Source organism: Macrotis lagotis, chromosome 1, assembly GCF_037893015.1.
Source record: "Macrotis lagotis isolate mMagLag1 chromosome 1, bilby.v1.9.chrom.fasta, whole genome shotgun sequence".
NCBI lineage: Eukaryota > Metazoa > Chordata > Mammalia > Peramelemorphia > Peramelidae > Macrotis > Macrotis lagotis.
In genome coordinates this window covers 147,178,633-147,198,099 of record NC_133658.1, presented here as the reverse complement: position 1 = coordinate 147,198,099, position 19,467 = coordinate 147,178,633, and the positions used below count along the sequence as shown (strand labels likewise).

At 35.1% G+C, this 19,467-nt stretch overlaps 1 protein-coding gene across 10 annotated transcripts in view; it reads right to left on the bottom strand.

Annotated features, from left to right (window-relative positions):
* Positions 1-19,467, bottom strand: part of PSD3 (pleckstrin and Sec7 domain containing 3) — a 765,972-nt gene that overhangs the window by 246,034 nt on the left and 500,471 nt on the right. Inside the window, exon 12 of one of the 10 annotated variants that reach the window (XM_074209082.1) lies at positions 5,054-13,410. The exons of the other annotated variants lie outside the window; for them this stretch is intronic. Within the exon in view, the coding sequence (XP_074065183.1) occupies positions 13,402-13,410 (9 nt within the window). The 3' untranslated portion in view covers positions 5,054-13,401. Of the gene's footprint in view, positions 1-5,053; positions 13,411-19,467 lie in introns of those variants that run through there. 10 annotated transcript variants of the gene reach the window in all.

Below are 19,467 nucleotides of genomic sequence, written 5' to 3'. Positions count from 1 at the left end.
AGCATTGCTTTACAAATCTCTTTAATGTCTGGCTTAATAGAAGACAGTTGGATATTTCATATTTGCTTCTGCATTCAATCTGTGGTGATGCTGTTTTGAATTAAAGAAAATCAGGGCAGCTAGGTGGCACAATGGACAAAGCACTGGCCCTGGAGTCAGGAGGACCCGAGTTCAAGTCCAGTCTCAGACACTTAATAACTGCCTAGCTGTGTGACCTTGGGTAAGTCACTTAACCCTACCCACAGCCTTGCGAAAAACAGAAAGTCCAGCCTATCCATATGTAGCTACAGATGTTTTTAGAAAGGGGGAAATATCTTAATAGGTAAATAATATTTTAATATTATGAAAATAGTTCTGACTTCATGGATTCCCTAAAATATTTGGAAATCCCTAGAAGCCTGAAAACTATATTCTGAGAAGTAGTAGGTTAATACAAAGAACCAAAAAAAAAAAAAAAAAAAAAAAACCTTACCACCTGCCTGTCATATAATGGCTAAAAGTTGGTTTGTCACATTTGATTAATCTATTTTTCTCTTTTTTAATCTAAATAATTTTAATGGTGAAGAAAAGACAAATTATACTGATAAAACTATTTTTAGATATTAAAATAACACATTAAAATCCAAAAGATTAATCTAAAATACTGCTATATAATATATGTAATATATAAGTATATTTATCAGTGGATAATTTGAGGCTAAAAAGAGTTATAGAAGTCTATTTAAAAAAGAGTATTTCATGGAATGCAGGAAATAAAATTAGATTGCAATAAAGGAGCCAGGTTCTAGTCTGAGAATCACCAATTATTATTTGACCTTGATCATTTAATATCAGTAACCTCAGTTTCCTCCTTTATAATGAGAGAAGTCAATCAGGGATTTTGGAAGATAACAAAAAGGATAAGAAGAACTAATGAAATCAGATAAACCTTACCCATACCCCAGCCTCTATTTGCCAGTTCTCTGCCTATTTATACCTTTTCACCCAACTAGACTGATGAAAAGGATGAAAAGAACCGGCCAGTCAAGTGGTTATGCTCACAGCACGCCAATAATTATACAGGACGAGAGATCAATTTTCATTCACTTTATAATGGGTTATTCTGCCTATCCTTTAAACCAGTCTCCCTCTGGGAGATTCAGAAGAGATATTATATGTTCTACAGTTATGTACATTTTGGTGGGGGGGGGCGGGAATAGGATCTCTTCCTTCCCTGCCCCCTACCCAATCTCCATAATTATGAACCTTCTCTTCTTCTCAAGGTCAAAAGAGAACCAAGTTCATGGAGACACTAAAGCATCTACTAAATACTAAAAAAAAAGGTATCAGGTAAAGATAGAAAAACAAAGAAAGAAAAGCAATTTGGCAAGAGGTTTTGAAGCTATCAAACTTGTAGAAGGGGAAAATTACCATTAAAAAAGTGAACATGTATTTCTAGCTAGCAGATTAAAATTTAGATTACTGACCACAATCCACCTTTGCACCATATTTGGCTTTTAGTGTCACTTTCTTTGTAGAGTTCTTTCCTTTTTTTTAGTTTTCCTGTTATCTCCTTTCCCAGTTTGTTGCAGCAAGGCCTCTTCAAAATACAATATGCCCAAATCCAGTCCTCTGTTGAGATTATCTCTCAGTGAAACATTTTGCTCTGAGACATCATCCACTTGACAGTCTACTGGGATCATCAATATAACACTAAGAGCTTCAATGCACCATATCTAATTCTGTCACAAAGTAAAATGCTCTACAGACACAGGGGAAACACAGAGATCATCACCAAAACAAAAGGAAAAATGATGTAGCCCTTGAGGCAAAAGGGGATAAAAAAAACTGAATCAAAGAGACAAGGTCAACTCCTTTAAAAATTAAAAAAAAATTTCTGAACATGGTTGTGATAAAAGGAATGAAAAGATATTATCCAGTCAAATTAGGTGGTACGGTGTCTAGAGAATCAAACCTGGGGTCAGGAAGACTTACTGTCCTGAGTTCAAATTCAGTCTCAAATACTTACTAGCTATGTGATCCTGGACAAGTCACTTCACCCTGTCTGCCTCAGTTTCCTCATCTATAAAATAAGCTGGCAAACCACTTGTTTCTCTAACAAGAAAATCCCAAATGAGGCAACAAAGAGGCAGGTGTGACTGACATTACAGAACGACAACAACATGAGGCAGATCATGTAAATAGTATGTAAATAGTATGCTCCTTTTATATGTGATGAAACAGAGGTCTGAAGAGGTTTTAACTTCCCAAAGGCCATACAACTAGAGAGCAACTGAATGGGGGCTCAAATTCAATTTTCTTAACTCCTAGCAGAGCTTGCTTTCAATGACACCACAGCTCCTCTCACATCCATGAAGATGTTTATTAAATCATCCCTCTGCCGCATTCTCCTTTTGAGCAAAAAACTCTCAATTCTCAGTTCTGAACAGCTTAATTATTTTTTTAATGTATCCAATTTATAGTAGCAGAGCTGCATGTCATAAAAAGGAAATGGGGGCTGGAGAATTGGGGAAGAAATTGAATTCTTTGCATGAAGAGAACCTATGGCATCAGAAGCATTCAATCAACCAAGTCTCTGACTGAGATAGAGTGCTATCTATAGCACTGAGACTGAGATAGTGCTCAATATTTGTGCTGAGAAGTCTGATTCCAGTTTTCATATGGGTTATCTCTGATCCTACAGAATGGGCATGAAGAACAGGAGCAAATCCATGGTTCTAGGGAAATTCTACAGAATCAACATAGCTATTTGAACTGACTAAATAAATAATACAAATCAAATTAATGCCAACCAACTGAGTCTTAATACGTATTATGGATAATTAATGACATATCCATAAACTAACTACTTCTTGAATGCCAATCCATGAAAGATGTGGCAAGAAAAACAGGGGAATACATGAACCTAGGCTTCTATTTCAATAGAGAGATTCTTCAAGCTATTTTCCTTTTTTAATGTCTCTCCTTATCAAGGAGACAAAAAGAAAAGATTTGGTCCATGGACAAAGGGGAGCAGAATGGGAGATTAATGAGGAAGAGAGAAAAGAAGGAAATTGACTACAGAACCACCATCAAATGAAGACAAATCTATGAGGGAATGTTAAGAGTTAAAACAGAAACTGCCCTTAGGGGTCCATAAAAGGGAATAAAAGAAGTTCTAATAACAGATCTGGCCAAGAGGGAAGTGAGGGAGGTGAAAGCAGAAAGAATGAATGAGAGGTCTAATGTACAATTGTAGCATGGCTCAATTACAGCCATGAACCCAAGAAGAAACCGTTCTCTCAGAGTGCTGAAAACCATTCCTGGACAAAAAAGAAAAAAAAAAAACAGGCTCATAGTTGAATTAGTTCCTCTTCTTGATTGTTCCTTCTCTTTTTAGAATCTATTGCTTTCCTGATGCTCAGAGTTTTTGCCGATATAAGGAGGAAAGACAAGAGGAAGAGGCAAGAAGATAAGAAGTAGAAAGGGAAGGGGGGGCAAATACTAAGAAAGGAAGAAGGGTAAGTGGAAAAGTAACAAAAGATTATGCTCTTAAAAAAAGAAGAAAATTAAAAACACCCACATAAGCACAGGGTCATTTCTCATTCTGTCCATCTTTTTAACCCCAATTTTCTCAGTCACCCCTAGCAAGGAATACAAGCAAAAAGTACTCATTTCATTATGTGACCTGTGTGTCCTTCCATGGAAAGCTGGTAAAAATATATATAGGTTGTTAAGCTCTTTGTACTCATAGAAAATGCTGGCTGGAAGTATGCTCTGACATTTCTGAAGACAACTGTGCCTTTGAAAATACAAAGAAGCACAATATATAGCAAACTTTCACCTTAGCTTATAAACTGAATCCAGCAAGAAATGAAGATGAATTGTAGAGTTGCACCAATGATAAGAAAAGAGGGCAAAGGAATGGAAGAAAAAAAAATCTATCAATTTACTACTAGAGAAATCAGTTCATTTTTCTTTGATTTTTAGATTGACAAAGCTGAAAAGCAATATTCCTCTTGCATCATCAGTATTGGCTCAATTTGGTCTGATGAAAGCCTTTATGGGTTCTGTTACCACTTTAAAGCACTCTCTACCCCTCAACCCAGGTAAAGTGGTTAAGAGAGAAAAAAAATTAAAGGAAATAAATTATTTTCACAGCACATCTAAAATTCAGGGGAAAAATATTTAGAAATAGCTTTTTAAATTGCACTATAAGGTCATACCAGTTATGGGAGAAACTGTCCAGAACTTATACAGCAAGGCCTTTCTCATTTAATGGAAAAGCAATATTCCTTAATATGAAGCCACCATAAAGTTTCTGTATTTCTCTCCAGCAGTATCAAATTTTACATATTTGTTTCTTGAATTATATTTATGGAATATAATGAGCTCTAAGCAAAGTCTAAAACACTTTTGTTACTGATTACATTGTTATAAGGAAAAGAAGTCATGGAAGGCATCTAGCCATGTTTCGGATAAATTTAAATCTAAAAACTGTGTAGTTTTTTTAGAACACATACCAACATACTCAGTCATGATAAAGACTGAGATATGATTAATTGCAAGGAAATGTCCCTCACTACAAGAAACTGACTAAAGTCATAGGACTGAGAGACCATGTACTCCAAATGCCTTCCCAACACAAGAATCTCTTGAATAAAGTCTCTGACAAACGTTGGTCCAGTTTCTATTAATGCACTTTTCTTCATTTCTAGCTCTGGGCAACATCACACTGCCATGAAAATTTGCAACAATCACCTTTGAAGGAGTAGTCAATTCTGGTCATAATGTACAAGCAATGTAAATGGACAATCATCTAGACCCAAAACTAGATTGAAAGAAGACTATTTCCTAAGTATTACATTTTACATGTTAAATTATATAATGCTTTCATGAAGAGAAACTGATGAGTCTCTCAAAAACCTAACTCTTTAAGACAAACATTCCATCAGTGGTGCTATAAGGCTAAGAAATACCAAACACTGTAATTTTAGAAGAATTAAAATTACAAATAATCCAAAAGTCAACAGAAATATATATATATATATATATATATATATATATGTATATATATATATATATATATATATGTCATAAGCGGGCCACAGTATGTGGTAACCAGAATGCATGCAATTAGATGCTTAAAAACATTATCATCCAAGGCAGGAATGATCCAAAAAAGGAGATAGGTCAATCATGGAGACATAAGTAAAGACCAATGACAACCAGTCTTACCTTTGTGATACTAAGAACAAAAAGACAAGGTGGTTAGGTCATTGTTCTGAGAAAACAGGGATTGTAATAATGTGGGATGAGTAGATATGGAGGGATGAAATCTGCAGAAATGTAATGAAAGCATGAATTTTCCAAGGAACAGAGTGTGGGATGAGTAGATATGGAGGGATGAAATCTGCAGAAATGTAACGAAAGCATGAATTTTCCAAGGAACAGAGTCCTAAATGGGAAATTTTCATCCTATGGCATGTAACATAATTTACATCAATGGCAAAAAGCCCAATATGCATCCTCAGATGATGGAGAATGGGGTTAGGATATGAGATAGTGCCCAATGGGAGTGATGGATGAGGAGAAAGATGCACTGTGCTGCCTTTTCAGGGAATTCATTCTCCACTAGTAGTTTCCTATTTATCTAATTATTCATGCTAAGTGCTAGGTTCTACTGTTTCCACAATACTCAATGATTTCAAGTACTATCAGCAACCCTGGAGAAAACTCCCAGTCACAATGTTCTAATTATAGTTATGTCAAAAAATATGTTCATAAGAAAACTGCTCTATTCTGATTAAAAGTATCCTCAGTGGTTCACATTAAGGATGGTAGTACTCTGTGGAACTTAATGGGAAAAAAGACCTAATTTCTGAAGGTCTCTGCTCTTTGTTTCAATACAAAGTATCATCTTAACTGGCAAAACTCTCTCTCTTAATTTATTAGTCAAAATTTTTAAACTGTTCTCTAATATGAAATCTATGTGAATGAGGAAGACAGGAGGCTAAAATTCCAAACAAAAATAATGGATATGCTTAAATGTCAAGTTCTAATAGAGCCTAAAGTAGCAGTTACTTTATAAATTTCAAATCTTTTGCAGATATGAGGCTGAGGATTTCAATTTGTTATTCTGACACCTCAAATCTGTACCAACTGATTACATACCACTAAACTCCCTGAATCAGGACACTATAATCATTATCCTCTAAACATATTATAGTAATAATTTTCAAGCATTTTGTATACAAATCACTGAAATCCAAACATTTGGCCCTCTGACACAGAAAAGCACAATATCTATCCTGCCAATATTACAGAGGAGTAAAAAGAAAAAGGGAATAATTTTGTTGTATAAGAAGAGTCAGTGAATCAAGGGCAGAAGAGCAATTAAAATGGGCCACCCTGTAAATTTTCCTTCTTGGATGATAAATACATTGATTTGCTTCCTCTATAAATATAAAGAATTTGGCAAATCTGAAGATACTGTTGGGAGGGGGATGCTATGGAGAGAACAATAATGTTGATAGCAAATGTAGCTAAGTAGTAAAAGAAAAAAACAATTCATCACACACATTTCTAAATTCTATGGATATATTTGAACATGAAATATTGTGTAGCTGCTGCTTAAGAGTAAAAATAGAATCTTTCTGGGAATTGTTAATATTCCATTACAGTACCCTTGAGTATTACTACCACCTCCACTCCACTACCACAACTCTACAATGGGAGGGGGATCTGTTTGTATGCTTTAAGCAGCATCCGTTCTGACTTTTTGATATAGATAAATCTTTAATGTAATGAGCATCTTTTGTTAACATGGCTACTATGGAAATGTTTTACATGACCTTACATGTATAATTGAGATCATATTGCTTGCCCCCTCAATAAAGTGGTAGAGGGGTAGAAGGGAATTTCAAACTCAAAAAAAATTTTAAATGAATACCAACATTTTTTAAAATTATAATTGAGAAAAAAATTAAAAAATAAATATGATGAGCATGACTGATAGAGCTTCAGCTGATTCAAAGTCTTGCCACCAACATTTCATATTTGAGGTCAGACTAATAACTACCAAACCACAATACACACTATGCTTCCTCTTTCTCATCCTTCAATGGAAGGAAACTAAGGCACTAAAAACCACCTTTTAATCAAACATTTCAGACATGGTTTTCTGATTTAGGAAAATAAAAAAGTCTATTAAGGAAAAAAAAGCCTAGTTCCAATTTTAACACAGAAGATTACTGGAGGGGAGCTATTAACTATCATCAAAGATTTGCTAACCAACTACCTAAATAGGAAAAGGCATCAAAAATCATACATCCCATGGATACCATTGTTAACAAGTTTTCAATGACCTCCTCATTAGGAATCATTCACCTATTCTAGGCAACAGTGAATGCTCTTTATATAGTTACATTTAAATACCACCCATCAGTTCTATTTTGAACTATGCACTCAGAATAAAACTCAGATCAAATATTTCTGAGCATTCATTTCAATCTTTACATTAGAAAGATGCTCTTTTTCCCCCTCCAGGCAGATCATTCATTCCTTCCTTATGCTGTCCTCTGACACCAATCTTTTGGGATTGACAGAGACTAGTGTTTCCTTAGCCTGAAACTTGAATATTCTCTTATGTTCAGAAAAGTAGTCTCAGGTTTTGCTCTTCTCTTTGAACCAATGAAGAATTCAAAATCTGCTTAGAGAATTATTTTTGGTATATGACCAAAAGATGTTAAGGCTACCATAACTGTTTATAGGATTGTGAGAACCAGAAGTATCATAACTTTCCAAATTCACACCAGAAATAATTGAACCTATATCCTAAAACAAGAGCAAAGGATAAACCATATGTAAATAAAAATTAGCATGAACTAGATTTACAAGGGGAGATCATAGCATCATAGAGAGAGAGTGATACAGGAATTTGGTTTCCTTTAAATATTTCAATAATTGCATTTCAATATACTCTGTAATCTCATGTAGTTTATTTTAAGCATTAAAAAAAAACATTATCATGAGAGGGAACTCATAGGTTTAAGGCTATTCAAGTTACATTACCTGTGAGAATAAATGTGTCCTTGGTTAATAAGGCCTGCTAGTATATATGTGAATCTTGGCATCTGAAAGATTTGGTTTTAAATTCCTGTAGCAAAATTTACTAACCAAATGATTATGAGTAAATTATTCAACCTCATTGAGCCTCAACTTTCCTTCTGAAAAATGGCAATTCTACAATTTGCAATACCTGTCTGATAGAGTTGGTATGAGGTTCAAAATGGATAATCCACACCAAGTGTTTTTCAAATCATAAAATGCTAGATAAATAGCAGTATTATTATTATTATTATTATTATTATTATTATTATAATAAAGATAGACTTGGTATCTGCCATTTTACAAAACAATATATGCCACTTTCAATTCCTTTCCATCATTATGCCTATTCTAAAAGTCCCCCCACCACAAACAAAACAAGATTTAGAATTAGGGGGAAAAACTCAGAAGCAATCAATCCCCACCCCACCCCCATTTAAAAATGAGGGGGGATTATTTCAAATTCATCACTATTGTAGTAAGCAACAAAGGCAGCATTTGAACTTAGGTGCCTTGACTCTAAATCCACTATATATTTGCTTCCCTATTACATGATAATTCAATAAATCAATGCCATATATTGAAGTCCTTTCAGCTTCACCAAAAATCCAGTTTCCAACAAATAAAGTGTACTGTATCCCTGCAACTGCTACAACAGTTTAGTCTTTCTAAGGACAAAACAATTTATTTTTCTTTTTATAGTAAACTGACTTTCCCCTTGTTATATAATGAAAAGTTGAAGGGATTTAATATTAGAACTACAATATCTTACAACCTCAGAGTAATTCAATAGCTAGAGCACTTTGTATTTTTCCTTTCAAAGATGTAACAGCTAGTAAGAACAATGTAGTTAAGAAAACTCAAATTAAAAAGGTAAATAGGGGAATAAAAAAATACTTGGGAAATATATCTATTAAGAATCCAAAAGAGTTTGCTCTTAGACGTATTGTTACATTGCAAGTAAGAAAAGGAAATGATAACCAGAGTTTGGGAATAGTTTAATGGAGGGCAGATAATATAAAATCTGAGCTTTGGATTTTATAAGTCAGAAAACTTGATTTGCTAATCTTTCTTCTGCATACTGATAACCCCAAGCTCTTTGTTTATTCCTTCACAACCCATCTGTTTCTACTTAAGACTTACAGGAGATAGTTACTAATCAGACCATACTTGTTAAATACCCCATCAGCACTTTTCTACTATTCACAGTACAGATATCATTAAATAACTCCTAAGTTCTCCCAGCATTTTTCTGTCCATTTACTTCCAAACCTTTATGCCTATTCTGAGCTTCCTCCTATTAATCCAGCTTTCAATCATCATCTGCTCTTAGCAAGCTTTAATAGATTTGAACTTCACATCTTCTCTTCCTATCTTCTTTTTTTCCATGATCATATATTTTACTCCTACACTTCCACAGCTCTCTCTATATTCCAAGGATTGCTTTGTTTGAAGTTTTGCAGTCCTATAATACTACTGGTAGAATCCATTATTATTGTTCAGTTATTTTTCAGTCATGTCCAACTCCTTGTTGTACATGTTTTTTTAGATAATGAAGTGGTTTGTCATTTCCTTCTCCAAATCATTTAACAGATAAGTAAACTGAGGCAAACAGTTAAGTGACTTGCCCAGGGTCACAAAGACAATATCTCAAATCAGTTTTTTCTTTTTTTTCTTTTTTTTTAAGATTTTATTTGAGTTTTGAGTTTAACAATTTTTCTCCCAATCTTACTTCCCTTCCCCCACCCCTCAAATCAGTTTTGAATTCAAGAAGCTGAGGTTTGCTGACTCCAGAGCTGACTCCAAATGCCACCTGGAAGCCCCATGTTGCTAGAAAATCAATACTGAAAAGGTGGCCTTTTGTTTCTAAGATGAGTTTAGAGCCATTAAAAGTTTTGTGAATTTCACAAAGCAATCCAGCCTTCTTTCCTTGTATTTAATTCATGGCTCAACTCACTATCTGTTTATACTGCCTGTCTATACATGTCTTGTATTTTTTGTACATGAGATATCCTGCATCCACCTGGTATTTCCTAATGATCAAACCAAACTCTTCATTTACTCCTCAAGCATTTTATAAACATCTGCGACATGTGTTAAGTGCTGAGGATACAAGGACTGGTTTAAAAAAAGTTCCTGTTATCAAGGACTTCATATGTAAACAGTTATGTGTGGATACATATAAATATAAACATAAATATTAAGTTGGAGATCTCAGAGGGAATTGCCAAAGAATCAAGAAGACTGAGAAAAACTTCTTGCCAAAGAAAGGACACTAGCTGATAATTGAAGAAAGACAAGGAACCAGGAATTTAGATAGAAAGGGAGATGGGGGGAGCTTTTGAAAAATTTCTTAGAACTGTAAGATATAGTGCCATATGGGAGGAAAAGCAAAGGAGGCCAATGTCCAAGTATATTGGTGGGAGAGGATTGATGGAAGTAAGGTGTAAAATGACAGCAAAGGTAGGAAGGCTCCAGGTTATAGAGGGTTTTAAAGGTTAAACAGAAGATTTTATATGGATTCAAGAACAAACAGGGATCCTCTGAAATTGAATGAATGGAGGTTGGAAGTAACAGGACTTACAAGTGGGATTTCATATGCCTAGATTTGACATAAACAGCACAATGCTACCTGCAAAGTAGAAAATGTGGAGAACCTCAACCTGGGTGGTGAATGCCTTTGGCAAACATTCATCTCCCCAATTTTATGATTCACCTATGGGTTATGATCAGAATAAGGTTAGTTTTGCTAGCATATCTTTCTTTCTTTTTGTGTTAAAGCATTTTATTTATTTTGAACTTCACAATTTTTCTCCTAATCTTACTTCCCTCCCCCCCCCACGCCACAGAAGGCAAATTGTCCATCTTTACATTGTTTCCATGGTATACACTGATCCAAATTGAATGCAGCAAGAGAGAAATCATATCCTTAAGGAAGAAAAATAAAGTAAAAGAGATAGCAAGATCAGACAATAAGATATCAGGGTTTTGTTTTTTTTTTTCTAAATTAAGGGTAATAGTTGGTCTTTGTTCAAACTCCACAATTCTTTCTCTGGATACAGATGGCATTCTCCATCGCAGACAGCCCCAAATCAGCAGACAGTTGATTATTGCACTAATGAAATGAGCAAGTCCATCAAGGTTGATCATCATCCCCATGTTGCTGTTAGGGTGTACAATATTTTTCTGGTTCTGCTCATCTTGCTCAGCTTCAGTTCATGCAAATCCCTCAAGGTTTCCCTGAATGCCTGTCCCTCCTGGTTTCTAATAGAACAATAGTGTTCCATGCTAGCATATCTTTCAAGGACTTTATAAAAAGTTTAATATAGAAATGGGAAATGTACTTGCTAGAAGTACATTTAAGTAACTTAAGGTGGCATTATACTGCCAAATTAACTGGTGACTTTTATCCCACATAACTAACAAAGAAAAGCCACAGTGGCACCTTGTATTCTCTTTATCTTTCCAATCAATTATGTCATAGTGAAAAGTAAACTTACAATATAACATTACTTGAGAAAACCTGCCTGTCCTCTACTAATAACCTTCTTAAAGAAGACCTTGGGGCAGTTAGGTGGCGCAGTGGATAGAGCATTGGCCCTGGAGTCAGGAGTACCTGAGTTCAAATCGGGCCTCAGACATTTGATAATTACTGTGTGGCCTTGGGCAAGTCACTTAATCCCATTTGCCTTGCAAAAACCTAAAAAAAAAGTCCTTGATGAATGTCACAAACATTTTGCATAAATGGAAAAGGTAAGTATATAGGTAGACACTGAATATTTTTTTGTAGTTGCCTTTTTTCAGTATTGATAATGTCTGAAGATTTTTCCTCTGCTTTTGATATCTTTTCATTTGCTGCGATTCTTCCTCATTTGCTGAGATTCTTCCTTATGAATCAATCTCTCAATGGGAATAATTCTTTCATTTGGCTATATTTCCTTCTGGTTTCATTTATGGTAAAAATATCAAGATTAGTATATCTCATCTCTTCCTGCATGATAAACCATTCAGTTATTGGACATAGATTTCACATTTAGAGTTGAGAGTCAATATAAAGTTTACAAATAGCATAAAAAACTGTATAATTCCTTTCATGTAAATACATGCAAAATCTCTTCCTTCCAGTCCCATTACCCAAAGCAGCAAAGAAATGCAAGGGGGTAGCACAATATCAGAGTCATTTTATATTTTATTTTGGGTTACCATGGGCTAGAAATTTCTTGCCATGTTGCCAGCCTACTGGTGGTGAGTCTATCTTTACTTAACTAGACTGATCTTTGGAATGCGAGGATGTTAAAAATAAGATTCAAATTCAAAGAGTACAAGATCCTATTAAAATTCTCAACCATATTAGGCTTTCACTTCTGGGCTTTTCTTTGCCTTCCATTTTTAATCTCATTTCCCACTTAACAGATTTCTTATACCTAATCTATACATTTTGTATGGCTGAAAATTTCCTAACAAATGCTGGGAGAGGCAATTACCTAGCTGAGTAATAACCTGACTAGAGCTCTATCTTTCCCCAACCTAACCCATGCCAAGGGTAATGACCAAGAAACTTCTATAGGCAGAGAAGATATGGTATGGGCAGTCTGGCCTAGCCACTCTGATGATTTAATTTTTCTTAAACAAACAGAATTCAATACCCCTTCCTGTTAAGTCCTTCTTTCTTCTCCCCCTGCCCCCCAAAAAAGCTTGCCTCAAAATGTTACAGACTAATTTTTTCTGATTTATCCTTAAACACAAAAATCATAGATAAAATAATTTGTAAGACATAATTTTTATATTTTATAATTATCTCCCTTGCTTGACAGACAGGAGGCATTCATCTTCATTTAAGATATTTTGTTTTTCTTTACTGATCTTCTACATCTAATATTTGTTTTAATTTATTCCTCGCTTCACCTTCCTTTCCTCTCAATTCCTACTTCAGTTTAATAAATTACCTTTACAATGAGGAGATCAAATGATAAACTCCCTTTGAACACAGCACATCATGATTTTAGTCAGCTTAAGAATGTTAAGGAATTGATGTTTCTAGCCCATGCATTGCTGGAGAATGACTTCAAAAATACCAAAACATCACACATCTGAGCCATGGATTAATGCACAAATAAATACCAAACAAAGCAGTAGGATTGTTTATGCTGATTTAAATGATTTTAAACCCATGCATCTACCTGGGATAGGTGTGTTGATTCACCACCCTTGAAGGGAAAACAGGCAGCAAGGATCCAGTTGACTCCGAAGCTAAGAAAGCTTTCAGGTTTCCTTTCAGGGGCTTCATGATGACTTCAAAGTAACCAGAATACATCAAAGGCACTAAAATAAACACAGCAACAGAGCTCCTACCAATGAACAACATTCTCAAGAACATTCTAAAGGCAGGCTGGCTAATGAATAACCTCAAAAATGGTTCCTCATCCAATAGACCAAGGCAACCATTTATTTAAGCAATACCCCTTACTCCTGCAGGCTTTGCACCAATTTACCATGATCAATCTTAAGATTTTAAGGTTCCTGTCTCTTGTTCAGCACTATGTAAATTGCTTACAGTTTGCTTTGAAGTTCTCAAGTTGGCCAACGGCCATATTTTTTATTAATTTCTTCAATAAGATTTCAACCAGCAAGGGTATGCATATGATCTACCTTTTTCTGATAATACACCATAAAACCCAGTATCATTCTCTGCACATAGTGTGTGCTCAACAAACACCAGCTGCTGCTATCTAAAAACAGAGACATAAAGAATGCTTCATACTTTAAATCTGAAGTCTTCCTCTAGAATTTATCTCAGCAGAAAAATTAATAAACAGCTGGTAGCTGACCTTCAACTTCATACCATCATATCTCAATTTTCATTTGTTCCTTGTCTCCTTCATTTCCTCTTATCTTTTTCATAGGTTTAGGGAAGACACCTTTCATCTAAATTTAAAATGAAATGGTCCAGTCTCTTCCCACCCCAGCAGTTAAGCAATCAGTGTCCACCATACCACTACTCTGAGCAAGGCAAAAAGACTATCACTCAATTGAGCAAACCTGTATTAGGTATCTGCTATGTAAAAGGAACCTGAACTAAACTAGGGACAAACACAGAGGCAAAACCTATATATTCCCTACCTTAAGGAGTTTATATTCTATTGGGGTTTAGGGAAGAAGAAGGGAGTTTAAAACAAATAAACACAAAAGGCTGTGATTTGAAGATAAAATCATTAGCATTAGAAGGAATCAAGGCAGGTTTCCATAGAAGAAGATGATATCTACCTTGAGCTTTGAAAGAAAATAAGGATTTTGACTAGGCAGGGATGAGGTCCCAAGCCTGGGGGATGATTTATGTAACTATAAAAAAGTAAGAGAAGGAATGTTAAGTTCAGGAAATAACTAGTTGTCAAATTTGACTTGAATTTAATGTGAAAATATGGCTGGAAAGGTAGGATAGAACCAAGCTGTGAAAGGCCTTACCTGCCAAAATAAGATACCTCTATTTTTTTCTGAAAACAATTAGAGAGTCATTAAAGATTTTGGAAAAACAAAAATGACTGAAAGCACTATTGCCATCTTCCTGATACAGTTAACCAAAAGAACCAGGGGATTAATAGGGGATTGTGAGGAAGAGAAATAACCAAATAAAAAAATAAGTTAATTAAAATAATTAAGACACAAGAAAGGAGATGCATTTAAAAGAAGTGACAAAGATAGTGTTTTGAAAAAGGAGTACAAAAGAAAATTGAATATTTTCTTTTCCAATTTTGGGGAAAATTTAAAAAAAAATTGAAGAGACTGTTCCCTACTCTCCCATCTTCCCCACATCTTTTCACCTTTTTTCTCATGTATCAGAAATATTCCCCCCAAACCCACCATCAAGAGAACTGTTAACCATTTTCCCAAAATTGAACACCACTTCCATTTCAAAGCCTTGCCTTCAATAAGATAACAGTTTTCCTCCCCATATCTCACTGATTTGTTTCGTTACTAATGAATTCATCATGCCATCTTTTTTTTTTATTTTTGCTAGGCAACGGGGTTAAGTGGCTTGCCCAAGGTCACACAGCTGGGTAATTATTAAGTGTCTGAGGCCAGATTTGAACTCAGGTACTCCTGACTCCAGGGCTGGTGCTCTATCCACTGCACCACCTAGCCACCCCCTCATCATGCCATCTTGTATAATGTTACTAAATGAGATTGTAATCTATAAAAGATATGAGAGTCTGTATTCTGTAAACTTTCTGCCATCCCAGTGTCCTGAAAGCTTTATAAAAGTTTGTTAGTTGACAGTTCCCTTGGTATGGTGATCAGGGTCTCTTTCAGATTAACCTTGGTTTTTATACCATGCTCTGAGGAATCTGGAAATGTTCACATTCAGGACTGTGGAATGGGCAAGTTTTACCACTTAGGAACAGAAAGGTTTGTGAGATATGGCCCTAGCCTACCAGATTTAGTTCTATGAGAAGATACTCTTGTGATATATTTTATTTGAGTTCAGGGGAAGGAGAAAGATAGGCCTAGGTTGTGTGGAGATAGTGGCGGAGGGGCCAAGAAAGAATCAACTAAAGTACCATTATATAAGTTGTTAAATGGTAAGAGGAAAGTCCAAGAAGTATATAAAATATACTATTTTTAAAATAGCATTTTTTTAGATGACTCAATCTTCTATCTCTTTGGTACTAACCTAAGCTTTTGAAAGCATAAAATTCTCTGAATAGTTCTACTCTAAGGTTTTGAAATGATTTTACCACTGAAAGAAAATCCCTAATGTACCTTTAAGTATTGAAAGATTTAAAACCATTGAATGATTTACAAAGAGAAAACCCTGGACTTTGAATTAAGATTAATAAATTACTGCTGCTATACATCAATATTAATCAACTCAAAGCGGTGAAATTCAATTTACAACTCAATTAAAAGGAAAGCTGTGCATTTTATGGGAGAGGGGGCTATCCTCCTTCTTTTCTCTATCAAATGACTGTAATCTCTTTGAGGAAAGAGGCTTGTTTCTTGTTCATCTTTATCTTTCCTCTATACCTAACCTACCAAACTATGCTCTGCAGAGGAGAAAGCCCTTGATAAATATTCCTAACTGCCTGGCTGCCCATAGCAACAGACAAATTCAAATCTTACTTTAAATATAACAAGGAAACTTAAAAGTAATAAGAACAACACATACAATAAAAACTTGGCTTCAGGAAAAGAACTATTAAGCCAATTCCAAAGTGCTTCAATTTCATCTAATCCTATTGGGAAATGGAAAGGGGGAATGTTTGATATTCATTCTTATGGGTGAACATTCCTAAGAAGAGAATCATTTTCATAGAAATTTTTCTGGACGCTTAAACATGAACACAAAGAAAGTGGTACACAGCCACCATGGAACTTTTCTCCCTCTCCTCACTTCAGAAACTGAATGCTATCCCTGGCAAAAATATGCACAAAGAGACCTATAGAATGCAGCTCCCCCCAACTAGCCCATATCCATAGGATAAGAAGAGGGTTGCTGACCTCTAAATTTATTAGGAAAATCAAAAGATAGCTGCTTAAAGGAGATTCTTCAGTCCTTAACAGATAACTAGGGTGAAACTACAGAGATTTTGAGGGAATGAATCATAAATTCAGGTTGGGATGGGAGACAGGGGAGAAAATTGGTACTTGGGACTCTCTCTTGAAGACATAAGAGACAATGGAATTGCACCCCAAGAAAAAGTTTTGAGAGTAGCCAAAAAGAGAAAAACAGATTCAAAGAGAGGGAGTCCCTAATTTGTCAGCACTACATCAAAAAAACTGTAATGCTGGAAGGATGGCATCCTCCACCAAATGGGAAAACTCTGGAGGCTTCCCCCTTCTGTAAAGACTGTACTCAAGGACATTGAAAGAATTGCTTTGGCAGAGGGTTTTGGCCTGGCCTGAGATCACTGACTGCAGCCAATTTCACTTAAGAGAGATACAGAAAGAGAAAACTGTCTTCCAGGATGTGAGGCTCTCAATTTTTATATACATCCCTCAGAAAGGGTAAACCATTGCAAAGTATTCTGTTTTCCAAAGGTTCTCTTTAATGAGTGAACAAGTCTATCTCTATGTAACCCACTATGTCTACTCAGTCTCAGGTCACGCTTCAACATCCAAACAGTCATCCACTAGGAAAACAAAACCCAGGCTGTAGGGAATTCGGTCATCTACCCTGCAAAGATAACCACCCTCATCACCCCAACACCTGCTTTCACCCCTTGCTCTGTGAACAATAATTAAACTAATATTCCCACTGTTCCTAGGAAAGGGTGTGAACATCCACTGCACTAGGACTCTTTTTTTTTTAAACCCTGTGACTCTCCAAACCAAAAAAACCTGCTCCCCTGTATGTGCTGTATTGAACAGCAAGCTTGTTGCAGGGTCTCTTCCAGCTTTTAGTTGTACTTGTTCTTCAAATAATATTTCAATAAATCTGTCCTTTAACTTTGTAAACACTCTGTTTTTAAGTGGAGCTGGCACCAACTAATGAGTGATGACAGATAGTGAAAAGGAAGAGAAAAAAAACAAATGACTTCAAACTTACATTTAAAATTTCAGTTTTACTTCATATAATTTTTTTAATTTAAGTATTTCAAAATTTACAGGATAGAATTTAAAACTTGTATGGAATGTTTGTGTATATATATATATATGTATATATATATATATCCACTTGTGTGATTAGATGTATGTATATTCATATACAAGCACACATATGCAGCTATATATTTTACATATATGTTATATAGATGGACAACTGCACATACAATGAATTACACAGGTAGATATGTGAATGCTTTACATGTGCATAATATATGCTATGTACATACACATCTAATCACAGGTGGATAGGTGCATATATACAATGTACTTTTTCTTTTGAAAATAAAATTGTAATTTAATCTCAGCAGGGAATCCAGTAATTACCCATAGGAAAAGATAAAGAACAACCAAGGAGATTAGCTATACTAAGGTAATAATATAATGAAAAAAATGGCTTTAATGAAGCCCTGTTCATGTTAGCATGTAGAAAATCTTGATTCCTATCAAAATGGAAGACTACACCTTCAGGAAAGAAAAAGTCAATATTCTTCCACTTAACAATTTCCATTCTAAACCTCACAGTCGATTCTGGAATACCAATGAGTACCAATCTCTCTACAGTAAATAAGGCACAGAATAATATGCTGTTATTTGGGAGGAGTTGGGCTTTTCCCCCTAAGGTTTGCAAACATATTTCCAGTTATTCAACTTCAAATAAAAATCAGGCAAATTCTTTGCCTAGCAAATAAGTGGAGGAGGGTGTTTCAAGTTCTGTGACAATCCCTGGCGGAAATTTGGCTGTATGTTCTCTCTTGACCATTGCATCAAAGACTCTGAGACTCCCCAATTATGTAACTACAGTAATGTAGCTATCTAAACTCAGCACAGCAATCCATAAGTTACATGGTGAAAATTATCTTGTCAATTTTCATTTCAGATATTATTGGATAAAAGCCTGGCAAATACTCCCTTTTCAAAGAATTCATTATTTTCCAGGTTAACACCATCAGACTGCAAAAAAAAACTTGTTAACTTGTATCCTCTTGTATGATCAGTAAATTATACTGAACACAGTCATTGCCACAGTGGGGCCCCTTTTATCTCGCATAAATCTGCCTCACAGAAACAAAGTCTCACTACTCAAAGCCAATGGAAGTGATAACTACACTGGTCTTTAAAAAAAATAAATGGTATCTCTTCTTGCTTATTGAAAAACATGTTTTTTTCTCTTTTCATTTTGTCTAATAGCACCATTTTAAAATGAGTTACTAAATTCAATGAAGTTTAGCATTAGTTTATATTATAACTACATTATAATATATTCTCTTTGTCCCTCCTTAATTCTTATCACTTCAAAAACTGAAAGCAATCTAATCTATCTTCACTTATAATTTTTAAAACAATTGTTAAAGGCACAGTAGATAAGACATTTTCCTTCAGTGAGCACATTTTCATACTGCAACATCGCCTCATGAGCCAAATTTGCTCTTTACATGGCAAAATTCTATTCCTAATAATTCTACATGAAATCAAGGTGACTACTAGGTCAGAAAATTAGGCTTAAATGAGAGATAATAAAGAGATATACCACTTAAGGTATGCAAAGTGTTTTATATTCATCATCTCATTTGAAGCTGGGAGATAGTTGCAATTATCCACATTTTACAGATGAGGAAACTGAGGCAAACAGAAGTTAAGTAACTAGCCCAGATTCACATAGCTAATGTCTGTGGGAGGTTTTAAACTCAAGTCTTCTTGACACCAAGACCAGATCTTTCTTACACAATAATCAGAAACTCAGATCCACATTTCCTCTAGCTAAATTTCTTGTATTTG